This window comes from Hevea brasiliensis, chromosome 17 (genome assembly GCF_030052815.1).
Source record: "Hevea brasiliensis isolate MT/VB/25A 57/8 chromosome 17, ASM3005281v1, whole genome shotgun sequence".
Taxonomy (NCBI): domain Eukaryota; kingdom Viridiplantae; phylum Streptophyta; class Magnoliopsida; order Malpighiales; family Euphorbiaceae; genus Hevea; species Hevea brasiliensis.
The window spans coordinates 43,930,131-43,946,157 of NC_079509.1; the positions used below are offsets into that span (position 1 = coordinate 43,930,131).

Genomic DNA, 16,027 nt, shown 5'->3' on the forward strand with positions numbered 1-16,027 from the left:
ACTACTGTACAATAAACTGTTAGATAATTGAAATTAATTTACAATCTAATTAAACTTGTCAGAGAAAAAGATGAAACTTAAGCAACTTGCAACCTAAATAATTAAAAGAATTTATTGGATCCTACCTGTTTCTCATCTCCGAACAACAGAAGAAGGAATTTGGCCTAACCGTGACCTCCACACCATCCTCCATCTCCCCAACCATCTGAGTAATTAATTTCCTAGTAGTATTCGGCAATAAAGCCGTGTGCCAAGTTACAAGGGAAGGAAGAAGCCACATGAGAGAACACGTCTGAACCAAACTAGAATGGTTGGCGACCGTCCTATTTTGACAAATGCGGGAATGTAGTAATAAGATAAAGATTGATTAAGAAGTTTCAACTGCGTCTACACAGTTGAAGCCAACGCTTCATTTCTTTTCATTTTTTTATTTTAATTTTATTTTATGTTTTTTTTCCTATCTTTATAAGTAGGTATCCAGGATTCCCTCTTTCGACTTGCGCTCAAGAGAGAAGCAGAGAAAGAGAAGAAAAGAAAAGAAAAGCAAAAGCTTGCACACTTAAGTTTAAAACTTCCCTTTTCCTCTCTCTTCATGTGGGACTTGCGTTTCTCCTTCATCTTTCTCCAAATTTAGTTTGCTGTTTTAGGTTTCGTGTTTTTGCTCTTTAGATTCTTTCCAAGTCTTAGCTTACTATCTTCAGCACCTACTGTATTTCCCCTCCTTTTGCTAAGAAAAAACTTACAGAAGCTAAAAGCTTAGGGAAATATTAATTAAAAGCTTAACGAGAAGGAGCAAATCATAGTATACCCGATGGTGAGAATGGCTGCTCCATTGTCAGGTTGGCCTTGGGAGAACTTGGGAATCTTCAAGGTACACAAAAAATTTGAAATTGATCTTCAAGTTATTATTATTAAGTTATTAGTATTATTATTAGTGCTGATTTGATTATGTGTTTGGTCTGTTTTTTTTTTTTTTTTTTTTTTTTTTTTTTTTTTTTTTTTTTGTGAAGTATCTGCTGTATGGGCCTCTCCTTGCAAAAGTCATATATTCGCAGATTCAAGAGGAGGGCACCTTCAAGATTGATTGGTGTCTCCATATTCTCATTATTTGTGCTCTTAGAGAAATGGTTCATTCTTTTTGGGGCTCTTACGTTAACATGCTTTTCCTCACAAGTAATCGGCGGATAAACCAACAAGGCTATGATTTCAAGCAGATAGACAATGAATGGGATTGGTAAGCTTTTCTTGAATCAAATTCTTCAGTATATCTGTCTATCTCTCTACATGTATATACAAACAGTTGCTAAATTTATGTTCATACTTCTTAAATTTTTTGTGGACTTTCCAGGGATAATTTCATACTTCTTCAAGCTTTAATTGCATCCTTGGCATGTTATACCTTCCCACCATTCATTGATAATGTTCCTCTATGGAACACAAAAGGATTGATTACTGTTTTGGTACTTCATGTGGGAATTTCAGAACCTCTATATTATTGGGTTCATAGAAACTTCCATGGAAGTTTTCTTTTTACCCATTACCATTCAATCCACCATTCATCTACTGTACTCCATCCCTTTACAGGTACGTAAAAGGGATAATTTAATACCCTTTAAAGGTTATTGTGCGGATATAATAATTTTATGTTTTTTTTATCTTAATTATATGAAATTTCTGTGCAGGTGCAACTGCAACATTTTTAGAGCATCTTGCATTAACAACAATTACTGGAATTCCAATAATTGGGTCCTACATGATGGGTTTTGGATCAAGAATCATGATTTATTGTTATATTTTGGCATTTGATTTCCTTAGATGCTTGGGACATTCAAATGTTGAAATTGTTCCTAATCGATTGTTTCAGATCTTCCCCTTCGTTAGATATCTCCTCTATACACCATCGTAAGTAATTAAATTTAATCTCGTAATCTATATCCTTGATTTAAATGTCATTACTCTTTTTTTTTTCTCCTTTTTTCTGTATCATTGATATAATGTCAGAGATATAAAACTATTGTTTAAATTCACATTTGTACGTTTAAAGTGATTTCTTAACATAATATCAAGTTCTTTCCAACTAAAATGTAGAAGATTCAAATTTGGCCACTTCATTATCATTTATTAATAGAATATTTTAAAATAAAATAAAGTTACGCATCAACTTTATTAGGCTTTCATGTATAAGATGTAATTGAGAGACATAGATTGAATCATTTCTTGACAATAATATTATTATTGTTTCAACTTAGAACAAATAAGAAAAAATAAAATAATGGGAAATTAAGAATACCTAGTATTACAAATAGCAGAGGAAATGTTGATGATATATAATCGTTCCAAAATCCTGGAATGTATATGTAGAGGTCTCCTTCTTCACCTGAACAATTTATGAATATTCAAAATTGCTAGTATTTTTGCTTGAGCCATATGGGTTTGGTAGGTGGGAAATTTATTTCATTGTCGAATTGCTGAAACCAACTCTAGTACGTAATTGTCAAGGTTAACTTTTTAATGCATATTGAATTCTTTTTAACTTTTTGGGCGGTTTACAGATACCACAGTCTGCACCATACAGAGATGGACACCAACTTCTGCCTCTTTATGCCTGTATTTGATGCGATATGGAAGACTCTTAACACCAATTCTTGGGAACTCCACAACCAAATGAGTTCAAATATTGCAGGTGATAATAAATCTCTCAATTAAAAGCAAACCAAACATTATTATCACACACAGTAAATGTGGCGTGGTGATGCTTCTGCTTGCTGTACATTAAAATGCACCCACATGGTTCAGATTCAACTAGGGATTTCAATTACAAACTTCCACATAAATTTCTACTGCAGGAAAGAAGTACAACTTAAGTCCTGTGTATACCGTATGGCACGCGCTGACGGTGTCTTAAATATTTCACTACCTATTAATTACATATACATTTTTTTTTCACGTATATGTTAAAATTCACTAAACCTAGCAGAAAAATAGAAAGTTGCGACTTCTTTTTCCTTTTTTAATTTATTGGCTATCTACTAAATTCATTGACGAGATTAAATTTAATACCATTTAATAAAAAATTTTTATATGCATTTAGGTGTGTATACATTTAATTAATAAAAAATATATAAGTTATAATTTTAATTAGGTTTTACTTTAATTTCGTATAATATGACATTTACTAATATTTTATCTATGAGCTACAGAAGTGAGAAATTTGAATTATTTTACCTCTTAATGCAGGGAAAAAAGAGAGAGTGCCTGATTTCGTGTTCTTAGCCCATGTGGTGGATGTTACATCTTCAATGCATGCACCATTTGTTAACAGGGCGATTGCCTCATTGCCATACACGACCAACCCCGTGTTGCTGCCATTCTGGCCGGTGGCTTTTATGGTGACGCTAACCATGTGGGCTAGGGCTAAGACCTTCCTAATATCCTTCTACAATCTAAGAGGCAGATTGCATGCAACATGGGCTGTGCCTAGGTTCGGCTTCCAGGTCTGTTTCCAAATTCAACTGGGTTACTTGCGATCAAATTTTAGTTAAAAACTAACTAGCTATGTAGTGCTTCACTCTCATTCCTATATAATTACCAAGTATTATAAACAAAACCAAGTCTTGGTTTTCTACAGTATTTCCTGCCATTTGCTCAAGAGGGCATTAACAAGCACATAGAAGAAGCCATTCTTAGAGCTGATAGAGATGGGGTCAAGGTCATTAGTCTTGCTGCTCTGAATAAGGTCATTCCTAAATAACTGTTTCTCTCTCTCTCTCTCTCTCTCTCTCTCTCTCTCTCTACTTAGCTGTTGAAATTAAAGGCAAATCTTAAATGCATTTAATTAATACTTTTTTGGAAATGCTTGACATCAAACCATACATTTGCAAGTATAAGAAATACCAACCAAATTAAACCATTAGCTAGCTACCATATGTTTGTGACCAGATCGATTCATGTCTCTGTTGATTTTGGAGGTTTGGAAGGGGCAATGAATTAATTACATTTTGGATCCACACCCTATTGGTAGCGAGTTTGTTTTCATTTAATTTGGTGCAAATGATTAACTAAGAACAGCTATAAGGCCTGAATCTAGTGGCTGTTAGTGTTTGTGTGATTAATAAGAATAAGACTACTCCACAACCTCTTCTCTATCCACAAATCAAACATTAATTGCTTCTTACAAGTCTCTTTTTCCCCCCCCCCTCTATTTCAAATCATGCTCTCTTTTTTTTTATTTATTTTTTAGAACTTCTATTCTACGTTCACTTAATTGCTGCAAATTACGAAAAGAAGTGTCCTTTTCACATTGGCCCTATGTGCTAAGCGACAAAATCTACTGAAGAAACGTGTTATCACACGGAAAAACTAATTAAAAGCGTCAATTATTTGACACAAAAGGGCCAACCCCATTGATTATATGGCGGTCAAAGGTTCAACCTCTATGCCATTTCCTCTCTTGTGGTAATTTGAAAGTTAGTATTTAAGCCCACTTTCTTAAAATTAAAAATAACTTATCATAAATAGTATACACTTTAACAAGAAAGAAAAAATGGATATATATAGACTACTTTCAATTGTATAATTCAAATTTATTAAGCCTTTTTTTAATTTGACTTTTTTTTTTTATTGAATTATATTAAGAATGAAGCTCTCAATGGTGGTGGAACACTATTTGTGAACAAGCATCCAAATCTTAGAGTGAGAGTGGTCCATGGAAATACGTTAACTGCTGCAGTAATTCTGAATGAAATCCCTGAGGATGTGAAAGAAGTGTTTCTAACAGGAGCTACTTCTAAACTTGGAAGAGCCATTGCCCTCTATCTTTGCCAAAGGAGAGTAAGAGTCCTTGTAAGTTTTCCGATTTTTCTTCTTCATTAAATGTTGTTTGATTCACTAATTGCTTATTATTACATAATTTTCATATTTAAGCATTTTTATCTAAAAACTATACCCTTAATTAAGAAACTCTCACATTTTTTTAATTATTCATATTAGAAAGCTGTTTGTTGAGTTGCTGGCCACTTGCCCCACTACAATAATAATATAGAAATAATGACCATTGGAGGGGTTATTCCTAGGTTTTTTTTTAATATATTTTTTTTAGTTATTGTGTACTATATTTTATAATAGCAAAAAAAAAAAAAATCTAAGTTATCTATTCTACCTAATGGGTCTTTTCATTATTTATTATGCAACACTGGTTTGGGTTCTTCACACATCATAGGTATCAAACAATAAAAAAAAAATTAAAAAGAATTAATTCAAATAAAAAAAAAACAATTTACAATATGAAGCATTTAAAACGCTGAAAGAGTGCAGGATATAATACAAATTTAATTTCGATTTGTTTAATTAATCTATTAAATATAAGAATTATTATATCACAAATATGATTTTTTTTAATCATTAATTTCTTCTTTTAATATATTATAAATTATTTTTCCTTTTTTTCCCTTTATCTTTTAATTAGACAAATTGCGTGATTAACACTTTGTTAGAAAGAAAAAGAAATCATAGAAATAGTTATTATTCCTTCTCCCAGAAGCATATGCATACTATTGCCTATAAAGGATCATTAATGAGTCGGTACGTTATGGTTGAAAGTTGAATGTAGATTTTGATGCTTTGATTTAACCTTGCAGATGTTGACTCTATCAACAGAAAGATTCCAAAAAATTCAGAAGGAAGCTACCTTGGATTGCCAAAGCTATCTAGTCCAAGTCACTAAATACCAGGCAGCCAGAAATTGCAAGGTATGGATCATTTTTCAACTTTCCAACCACAAACTGATGACTGTGCACTAATTAATGAAAAATTGTACTGTTTCCGAAATTGGTTGATTTGATATGATGCCTATTTGATAGACTTGGATTGTTGGCAAGTGGATCACACCTAGACAGCAATGGTGGGCTCCTAAAGGAACACATTTCCATCAATTTGTTGTCCCACCAATACTGTCCTTTAGAAGAGATTGCACTTATGGCGATCTTGCAGCCATGAAACTTCCCGATGATGTTCAGGGGCTTGGAAGTTGTGAGGTGAGCAATCTTCTAATAAAAGACACATCACCTGTTTATAGAGATCGAAAAATTTTATTTGTAAGATTTTTTATCAAATAGTAAATGCAAAGAACACTTAAGTAAAGAAAAAAATTATAAATTTTGTTTTTTGTTTTTTAACTGCAAGCTTTTGCATTACAAGGCTCACAGAGCAAAAAGACTAAATACAAAAGATAAAAATTTCAAACTATGACCCATTAAAAAGGTCCCTTACAAACCTACCAAATCAGTTTAATTATACAAACCCAAGAGTTCAAACAAGGAACCCTAGGTTAGATTGGGATCAAAGAACACATAAGAAAAAAATTATAAAATTTGTTTGCTTAAAAGGATTACAACAAAAAAATGAATCATAAAGCATTTGTAGGCTAGAGCATGTGCTGTACTAGAAATATATTAGACTTTTTAATGCCTAGATTTTGAGGTTGGATATATGGGTTTCTAATACCTTCATCAGAGTCTTCATTATTATTATTATTATTTTGTTTATATGTTGCACAGTATACAATGGACAGAGGAGTGGTCCATGCATGCCATGCAGGAGGAGTGGTTCACCTGCTAGAAGGTTGGGATCACCATGAAGTTGGTGCTATAGATGTGGACAGAATTGATCTAGTTTGGAATGCTGCTTTGAAGCATGGATTAAAGCCTGTATCAAGACTCACCAAATAAAAATTGATCAATGTAAAATGAAGCAGATTACTTGTAGAAAAAAAAATTAAAGAAAAAAAACTCTTTTTTGTTCTTAATTTGCATATGATGGAACAAGAATGAAATGGTTGATCAATTAAGTTGAAATTCAACATTGTTATCATGTATGTGCTTTTTTGTTTGATTTATACGTTAAATGAAGAAAAGTTACCATTTTAATTTTAATCTCTGGTCATTTTAATTTGTTATTTGTGCAAGTAATTTTTGGTTCCCTTTTTATTATTAAATTAATTACGCCATGTAAAGTGTTGTGACTTTAATTGATCAGGTGAAGCCAATAATAGTGGAGATAAGATTAACCTAATTCATTTTGTACTTTTGCTTGGCAGGTGAGTGTCTTTACTTATGCATTAAATGAGTAAAACAATTGAGAAAATATTGCATCTGAAATAAGTAGACAATTATGAGTGCCTGTATTTATATTATTGAATTACTTTTTTTTTATCTAAATATTATTGAATTACTTGATATTACAATCTCATATCTTCATTATTATACTATTTTTATAAATTATTACTCTTCAATAAAAAAATATTAATTTATATATTTATTAATAAAACAATATACTTTGGTGACTATAACCATATATATTTGGCCATGTGTGATACATGAGAATTGTAGAACTTTTATTGATTTAATTATTTTTTATCTTGAAAAACCAAATAATAAAATTTATATGTTTGACATGTAAACTTCAATATTTATTCTCATCGAGATTTATTAAATATCAAATTTGTGCTATTCAAACATAATAATGCATATATAAAATTGGCTAAATGTGAAGTAAGGGTAAGGCTACATGCATAACTCTCTCTACAGATTACAAGTGAGAGATATTGTGTACACTGAATCAGCCCTGTATAGATGTAGACATTTATTTTTAGTACCCTTAAGGTAGATGCATATGTGAGGCAGTGAGAGGCTCAATTCTAAAGAAATTCAAAGGTCTTATGAGCACCAAAAGAAATAGAAAAGGGATGTTATTGCATTAAAGTAAAAGTTTTAGGGAGTGAAAAGGTAAAATTAGATTAAAAAAAAAATGTAGCTTAGTGGGCTCAATAAGGTTTGAAATAGTGCTACAAGGCCTATGCTACATGACAAGGCTTTCAAGACCATGATAATTGCCTAAACGGGCTTGGATTTGGCCTAGCCTAAGTAAGGCCCATCAAGGCCTTGCTAGATGGGAGAGTGAACCTAAGCTTGATTGCAAACTTTGGTATGATTGAGCACTAAATAAGAAGAAAATAAACAAAATGTGAAGTCAAAGAAATAACTTGGGCAACAAAAATGATATTGTGGCTGAATATATTGAGAGAAATAGGAAAGAAATAAAGCAACATGGGAAAGAAAGTCAACAATTCAATCCGTCAATCTTTTCCTTGAAATTATAAGATTTGACTTCCTAATTAGTTCTAAGCCTATAAATACCACACTAATTCTCCTAATTGAGCAACAATTTCACCTAAAAGCTAAACCTAGTAGGCATTTTACCCTCCCACATGCCACACAAAGAAGAAGAAAGCCTCCTTATACAAAATTCTCTCACAGCTGAAAAACCAAGACATACTTACACATAAACTTAATCACACTCAATCAAAGAAGAAAGGTAAGGTTCCATGTAGTCTTTTTAGCAAAAATTCATGTTCATCTCTTCATTTATATCTATAGGTGTTCATAAGGTCCATTTAGTCCAAAATTTCTAAATAAGTGCTTTGAATTTGAGAGCAATCCTTGATTACTATATGTGAGTGCCATGGTGACCTAAGTTCTATCCGGTTTTATCCCACACGTGGAGAGTTCCTTTGGTCTTGCCTTTATTTTTACTGAATTCTCGACATTTCTCTCGCAATTTAAGCTTTTGATTAGCTTAAAAATCATTTTTCTAAAGTCATTTATGACTTTTAAAACTTTTGCATTTGTTTTGCCTAGCACATGCACATACCCAAAATTTGGAGGACCATAACTTGATGAGAAGATACTCTTTTTGAGCGATTCTCGTTCATAAAATCAATTTTAGTATGTACTCTTTCACTCTCAAATTTAAGTTTTTCAAAATCCTCGGTGGTTTGGTATGCAAGTCAATTTCAATTTCGATGGACAGAATCCAACTCAATAGATAGACAACACTTTGTTAATTCATTTTTAACTTTTCTATTTGTCTTTTTCCGTAATTCTTTTTCCTATGTTATAATATGATATGTTAGGAGAATGCTCATAAAATTTGGGAATTTTTAAGGCATGTTTCCTATTTTTCATTGAATTTATTTTTTTGTTGCACTTGTATAGTAACTTAGTGATCATGTTAGAATAAAATTCTATCTTATTTTTTTTTTTCTTTAGGAAATTGTACTAACACCTTTTCTTTTATTTTCAGTGATATTGATGCTTGAATTCATCATGAAATGAGGATTATAAATGAAGATGGCTACTTCTTGTAACCCTTAGCCGAATGGCATACCTTGGGATGTGCTTTGATTAACGTTGTTTCCTAATTTGATTCTTGGACTTTCTTTGTTCTAAAAGTTCTTGTTTTATTCAAATGTTTAGTCAATATGTTAAGCAGTCTTCTTTCCATATATAAAATGGTAAGTCAATGCACTTAAATGGGAAGTCAAAACATGGAAGTCAAGTAAAGAGGCACCCGATGGACCCCCTAAGCCAAATGATCACACCTAGGCAACCTAAGAAGGATCTAAAGCCCACTAAAGAAGACATAAGGCTAAAGGGTTTAGCACAGCAGAAGGTGCAAAAAGACTATTTTAAAAATTATAAACTCTATATTTCATGAATCGCATGCAAGTTCATTTCAGCTATAGTAAATATCACAATTTATATTTACAACTCTTGTAACTTAGTTTCAATTAGCCTATTTGCCATTAGGAAGCTAAAGGCTAAAAACCTAAACTAAGGTTTTAAAGATTTTATTTGAATAGGTGCAAAATCAAATTTACCACTCATATGGGAAGCATAAACCTCCAATTGTTGGTCCTCTTGTTCATCCATTTGAACAAAACAATCTTTGCTCAACCCTTAAACCAAAAAGCTTCTTGGTGCTCTCCCTTTTGGTTCGGCCAACAAGTGCACAAAGAAAGGTTTTGGTTTCTTTGGTTTTACCCTTCGGGTGATTAGAGAAACAATTTCTCTAGCTATAATTCAAGGATAAAACTTCTAATGCCTCTTAGATTGCTTAGAAGAAGAAAAGGGTAGAGAAAAGCTTTTGGCTAGAGGGAAAAGATGAAGAGAAAAGTTTCTTGCAAAGGATTCCACAAAATGGAAGTGGGAGATGGCTTTATATACTTTAAGGACTCCCATATCCCTAAAGTAGATATAATTCTTTGAACTTTAAAGATTTTAACCCCTAAACATGGTTAGTGGAGATTAGTTGTCCTCCATTAATAAGATGAGCTTTACAAGTTTCATCTTCTCATCTAATCAATTAGATGAGTTGCCACCATTTCATGGTGCCACTTTTCATCTTAAGCCAAATCTCTACCAAGCCATTAAGCCACTTTTTCTCTCATGGCTTCATAAGCCATATTAGTCAAATTAATTCATAAGCCATATTAGTCAAATTAATTCTCCTATCTTATAATTTATACCACATATAAATTACTAAATAATTAAACTCTTTTAAGCTTATATTTAAATACTTTAAATATTGGCTTATATTCTTCTAATAAACCGAATTGCTTGAATTTAGTTTTAAATCATGCTAGGTACTTTGCAATCTAATTGCAAACTAAATCCATTAATTTAATTAATAAATTAAACTAATTAATTAATTAAATTATTCATGCCTTGATCATTTGTTCTTATGTGTGTGACTTTTTAGGTCTATTACTTAATGGCAATGAGAATAATATTAACTCTTTAATAGTATTAAAACTATTTCTATACTTAGAGGGAAATTCCCTTTTCACTCTTGGCTCTTATAAATCATGGTTGACACCTAACCTAGTATACTATGACTATCTAACTATCGATGAATTAATTAATCCTTTACCTTTGAATCTTGATCATACATAAAATGCACTAGAGTCTCTCCGTTACAAAATTTTAATTTTACCTAGAGTCACAGTTTATAACAAACCCTCATTGCTTGGAATCATATATTCTTATCTTAATTCTAATTCTTGATTTATAAGACTTTTTCATCAAAAACTCTTTTTTGGCATAGTCCATTTGTCATGGTCATGAACTTTGTTTATCAAGGACAATTTAGATAGACATAGGACTTTATACTTATTTGCTTAGGGTAACGATCCATTCTTGACTGAACATCTATCTCTATATATATCTAGTTGGAGCCAACTCATGCTTGTATACCGATACCTAGCAGAAGTATATAAATAATATCAAAATCAAATCACCTATATACAAGATAACCGTGTTGTCTCAAGACAAGAGACTATTTGCACTATTATGATATGCATGCAAATGTATTGGCAAGAGTAAACTCCATTTATATATCATCTTTGTCTCATTGGTTCAGCCTATTTATCTTATAAGTGCCCACTATGTTTGCCCTAACATCATAATGTCAAACGCATGAGACTCAACATTCCACTTTCATTAGTATATCATACTAATCCATGATAAGAAATATAGGTGATAATGTTGTGAATTATAATTTATAATACTTGTGGTAGATTGTTTTTTCACTTATCTTCTTAACATCTTAAGAATGGAACATTTAACAAGCTATTAATGGATATTTTCGATTAAATATAAGCCATTTAAATTAAAAGAAAATATATTTTCCATTAATTGGGGATTAAATATTTATAAGATAAAAATTATAATTTATACTCTAGGACATACTACTAGCAGTTAATTATTAACATAGAATGAAATTTGATTACATGAGATACATGACATGTGACACCCTTCACCCGTCTACAGTGTAGCCGAGCAAGGCATGTCACACTTAGTGCCGGAGTATCTTATTTTATCTTACTTTATTCCTTTAATCATTTTCAAGTTATTATCTTTTAATATCAATCATTTTTCGACAGAGAAATTAACGGAGTTTCTCCTATTTTATTATCGTTTGGCATATTTCAATATTCACCTGTTTGAAAATTTCAATAATATTTTAAAAATAAAAATTTCATCAATAATTCTCATAATCATCTCATCATTTCATTCATCATCTATAAATTTCAATTTTGTCTTCAAGCCCATGCAATCTCATTCATGCTCAAATTACATAATTTACAAAATAATTACATAATTTCATAATTTACATGATATATAAATTAATTACATATGAAAAAGCTAATTTATTAGTTTATATCACATTCCTATTAATTACCTTTTCATTATTTACATTATAATACAATAACTAAGCATTTTATACAAAATACAAAAGATGATCTATATGGGCCCTATCTATAAGCATTGCTGAGGAGGTGATAACCTTATACACTTCTAACACTTCTGCAGATCCGGACTCCAAAATCCCAGTCTGTGGTTTACTTGGGCATAAAGCTTAGTGGTACCAATAATATAAGAAAATATAATATACAAATAAAAATAATAATTTCTTAGTTATTGTGCTTATAAGAATAATAAATAATTTCTAAATTTTTGTTTTGTTTAAGGCTAATTAAATCTTATGATATTAACTCTTCCTAGCATGTTATTAATCGATCTCATAATGATTTTAAGCCTCATATATTAATTTATCTTCATTTTCTGACCCTTAAGAACATTTATTTTTATTGGAATCATTCTTATTTCTTAACTTAACATTTCATCAATTTGTTGCCTTTAAATTTAATTTAATTTTATTAATACTTTTCCATGCCCAAGTAACCTATACAAATTGACCGGACTGGATAAACAGGTAAACTAGTACTGGGTATCAGATACCTCGGGCCGTCACACCATTGGTCACTATGTGTCTCCCGGTGTGCAGACATAATGGCTAATAAGCCATAAAAGCAATAAGGCATAAAGCCAATTATAACATCATCATCAGTCTAGCCATAGGCTATCATATCACAGAATGGCATGAAGCCAGATGCAGTACTGCTATCAGAACCCTATTGGCATGCCAACCTATCCAAACTAATCACACTAGGTCTACTAGGGCATTTAACACTTTTAATTTATGTAATTCTTTGAAATTGAAATTTTATGGCTACTATTCATTTTATTAGTAAACTAAAATGTTGACTTTTTCATAGACAATAGGTATATTGGTTATAATATCACCAACATACCACATTTTGCATTCTAAAGTTATGGGCATTGGTTGCCAATTCCATTTCAAAGCTTAGGGTTGGTTATTTAAAATTTTCAGATTTCAAATACTTGGTTTACTATTCTATTGGTCAATTTTTAGTAAGAATTTGGCAATATTGTCTTCATGAAAGTTGTTCCTTTATGTGTCTTCTTTAATTCCCTTTTTGAATCACTCAATTTAGAATTTTTTAGATCAAGATATGCCACTTTGAGCAAGGTTGGCCGAATTGGTATCTACCCAGAAATTCTGGACAGAATACCATTCTGCTAGATTTGGTAGTTTAATTTTGGCCAATAATTTCATTTGGTTAAGTCCAGAATTAGAGTTTGTGTTCAACATAAAAGTTGTTCTAAATTATCTAAGCTTTTCATTGACATAAATTTCAGGTCAATTGGACCTTTCTATACTAAGTTATGACTAAATAAATGAACACTGTTCATTTGGTCATTTTGCTCAGGCAGAATGTGTGTTACCCAGATTTAGTCAATTTTTAGGGCATCCTAAGTTTGGTTTCTAGACAGAGTTCCTTCATCAAAGTTGTGCCATTATGTGTTTAATTTCATATCCAATTGGCCTTGCACCAATTGAACTTACACAACTCAAGTTATAATTGTCCAACCTTGCTGGACTCCCATCTAGACCTGCAGGGTACATTGGACAACATACCTAACCTCAATTTCCTTTGCACCATTCACTCAATTTCCTTCTTAAACATGATCAAATGGTCACTAATTGACCATTACAACTTCTTTTCATCAATATATAAACAAAATCTCAAATTTGTGCCCAAACCCTAACTTTACCATTTCAATTCATGCATTAACTTACATTTCATTATCCTAATCATGAGATTAGTGTTAAGGGCAGCTATGAAGCCATTTTTAATTCAAAGGAATTCATCAAACTCTAACCCATCTATGGCTGCCAATATATATATATATATATATATATATATATATATATATATATATATATATACATAATTTTCATTTCTTTTCTTACTAATTCAACTTAAATCATGTTCTTAAACAAGAAATTAAAAAGAGAGATGAAATAGTATTTTGGAAGCCAACTTGAGCTTATAAATACCCTTAATTTCTTCTTCTAATTTCTACCTAGAGATGGTTTAAGTTGTGAGGATGAGTTTTTATGAAGCAAGCTTATGATTTTATGGTGATTTTTCAAGCAATTTTCTAGTGAGAAGATTGAAACAACAATGGAGGTTGGTAGAGAAATGGGTCTCGACTGGAGAAGAAGAAGAAACCAGAATTTGTTTTTCATTTTAATTTATTTATCTCTTTTTAATTAAGTTTTAAAGTGTGTGTTGCAAAGTGATTGGGTGGGGGCATTTTAATGATATCATGTGATGTCATAATTTCCAATTTCTTTCATTTTCTTTTCTACTCATTTTCAATTAAATTTTTAGTAATATTTATTCATATTTTAGATCATAATAATTATTTACTTAACTAGACAAGTCAGCCAAAAATCATCTCTGAAGACAAAATGACCAAAATGACCTCCGTTTGGCTTATTGAGCCAAAATCATCTGTACCAATCGAAAAATTTTTCTAAACATTTTCTTAGCATTCTAATGCCATCGAAACCTCATGACTCTTCCCTAGAGTTCCAAAAATTATTTCATGAATTTTTCCCAGGGTTTAGGGCTTCTAGCTGCGAAAACCGCAACTTCCCACTGGGTTACCCATCGCTAGGGCACCGGCTCATTTAACTTGGTTGTATTTTATTTTGTAAAATTTTTCCTTCTTTTTTCTTGTTAATATTTGAGTTAATTATGGCTCCTCACTTTAGTCCAAATATTTTTTCAAACGTTCTAGCTGTCCAGACCGACACCGGTCACCTGAACAGTAGAATGTATAGAATGGCTACAGTGAGGGTGTTACATGACACTTAGGTTAATTAATTTTACACGAACTGTGTAATTTTAAAAAGTTACATAGGTCATATAAAGACAAGCTTCATCTTTACATGATCATGTAAATGTTACATGGTCATGTAAAGATTGGCTTTATCTTTACATAAGCTGTGTAAATGTTACATAAGTCATGTAATGACACGCTTGGTAGCTACACAAGTGCTATAATGCCAAAATGAAACAAAGTGTCATGCGATTTGTCTTTACACAAGTCATGTAAAAGTTACATGCATGGGCATGTAAAGACATGCATGAAAATTTTACTTTAGAAAACAAGTAGTGTAAAAGTTACACAATTGTGTAATGACATGCTTTGTCTTTACACAATCATGTAAATGATACATGGTCATGTGAAGACATTTTTCATAGCAAGTACTAATTTTTCAAGAAGTAGAGAATTGCACAACCAAATCCACTAGCTGTGTAAAAGTTACACAAGTGGTGTAATTGCTTATGTGCTTTTCTAAAATTAGAATTTTGACACATCTTCAAGTCCTATTGTCCTAAACCTAAATTAAAGAGTTTAACTAAATTCTCAACCAAAATAAAATAGGTATTGGTACATTTGGCCTATCAAAAAGGGATTGAGCTCAAGATTATCCTTCCCTCACAAATAAAAGAATTTGTAAAACTAAAAGTCCAACATATAAGTGGGAATCCACTTGCCTCATGGGTAAATGAATTATCTTCAAGCCTAATTTTTAAAATAGGCAATAAAGGACTCATTCTTGGCCTAACAAATAGGTCTAAAAATTCAACACATCACATGTAATAAGGATCTTAGGCTCACATGTTTCTAAGGTTAGCATGGACTTAATTTCATCCTTATGTCTCCATTAGGGTCAACCGGCTCCCGTAAGTAAGGACTTAACTATTATGTCTTTCATTGGCCTTAAGAAAGCCAAAGGTACAAACGACAAGGTTTATGTTCTTTTTATATCTGAGGAGTCATGCTATGGTTAACAAGCAGCCAATTCACTCTACCTCAAATGGAAGTAGAGCCTTGTCACACCTTACCCCTCTGTAAGGCATAATATGATCCCGTAGAATACCTAATGAACTACCGAACTTTACCTA

At 31.6% G+C, this 16,027-nt stretch overlaps 1 protein-coding gene across 1 annotated transcript; it reads left to right on the forward strand.

Moving 5' to 3' along the window:
* Positions 1-281: 281 nt before the first annotated feature.
* Positions 282-6,929, forward strand: LOC110671295 (very-long-chain aldehyde decarbonylase CER3). Its single transcript, XM_021833715.2, has 11 exons — positions 282-871; positions 1,011-1,234; positions 1,349-1,584; positions 1,683-1,902; positions 2,553-2,683; positions 3,238-3,494; positions 3,629-3,736; positions 4,636-4,842; positions 5,637-5,747; positions 5,859-6,032; positions 6,555-6,929. The coding sequence occupies exons 1-11, from the start codon at positions 812-814 to the stop codon at positions 6,723-6,725; spliced, it is 1,899 nt and encodes a 632-aa protein (XP_021689407.2). The 5' UTR covers positions 282-811; the 3' UTR covers positions 6,726-6,929.
* Positions 6,930-16,027: the final 9,098 nt, after the last annotated feature.

Bases quoted from the DNA above. Each gene is read 5' to 3' on its own strand.
- LOC110671295 (XM_021833715.2), top strand. From the start codon at position 812: ATGGTGAGAATGGCTGCTCCATTGTCAGGTTGGCCTTGGGAGAACTTG. The intron at 3,737-4,635 runs GTCATTCCTAAA...AATTATATTAAG, and splicing joins GTCTTGCTGCTCTGAATAAG to AATGAAGCTCTCAATGGTGG. The intron at 5,748-5,858 runs GTATGGATCATT...CCTATTTGATAG, and splicing joins AGGCAGCCAGAAATTGCAAG to ACTTGGATTGTTGGCAAGTG.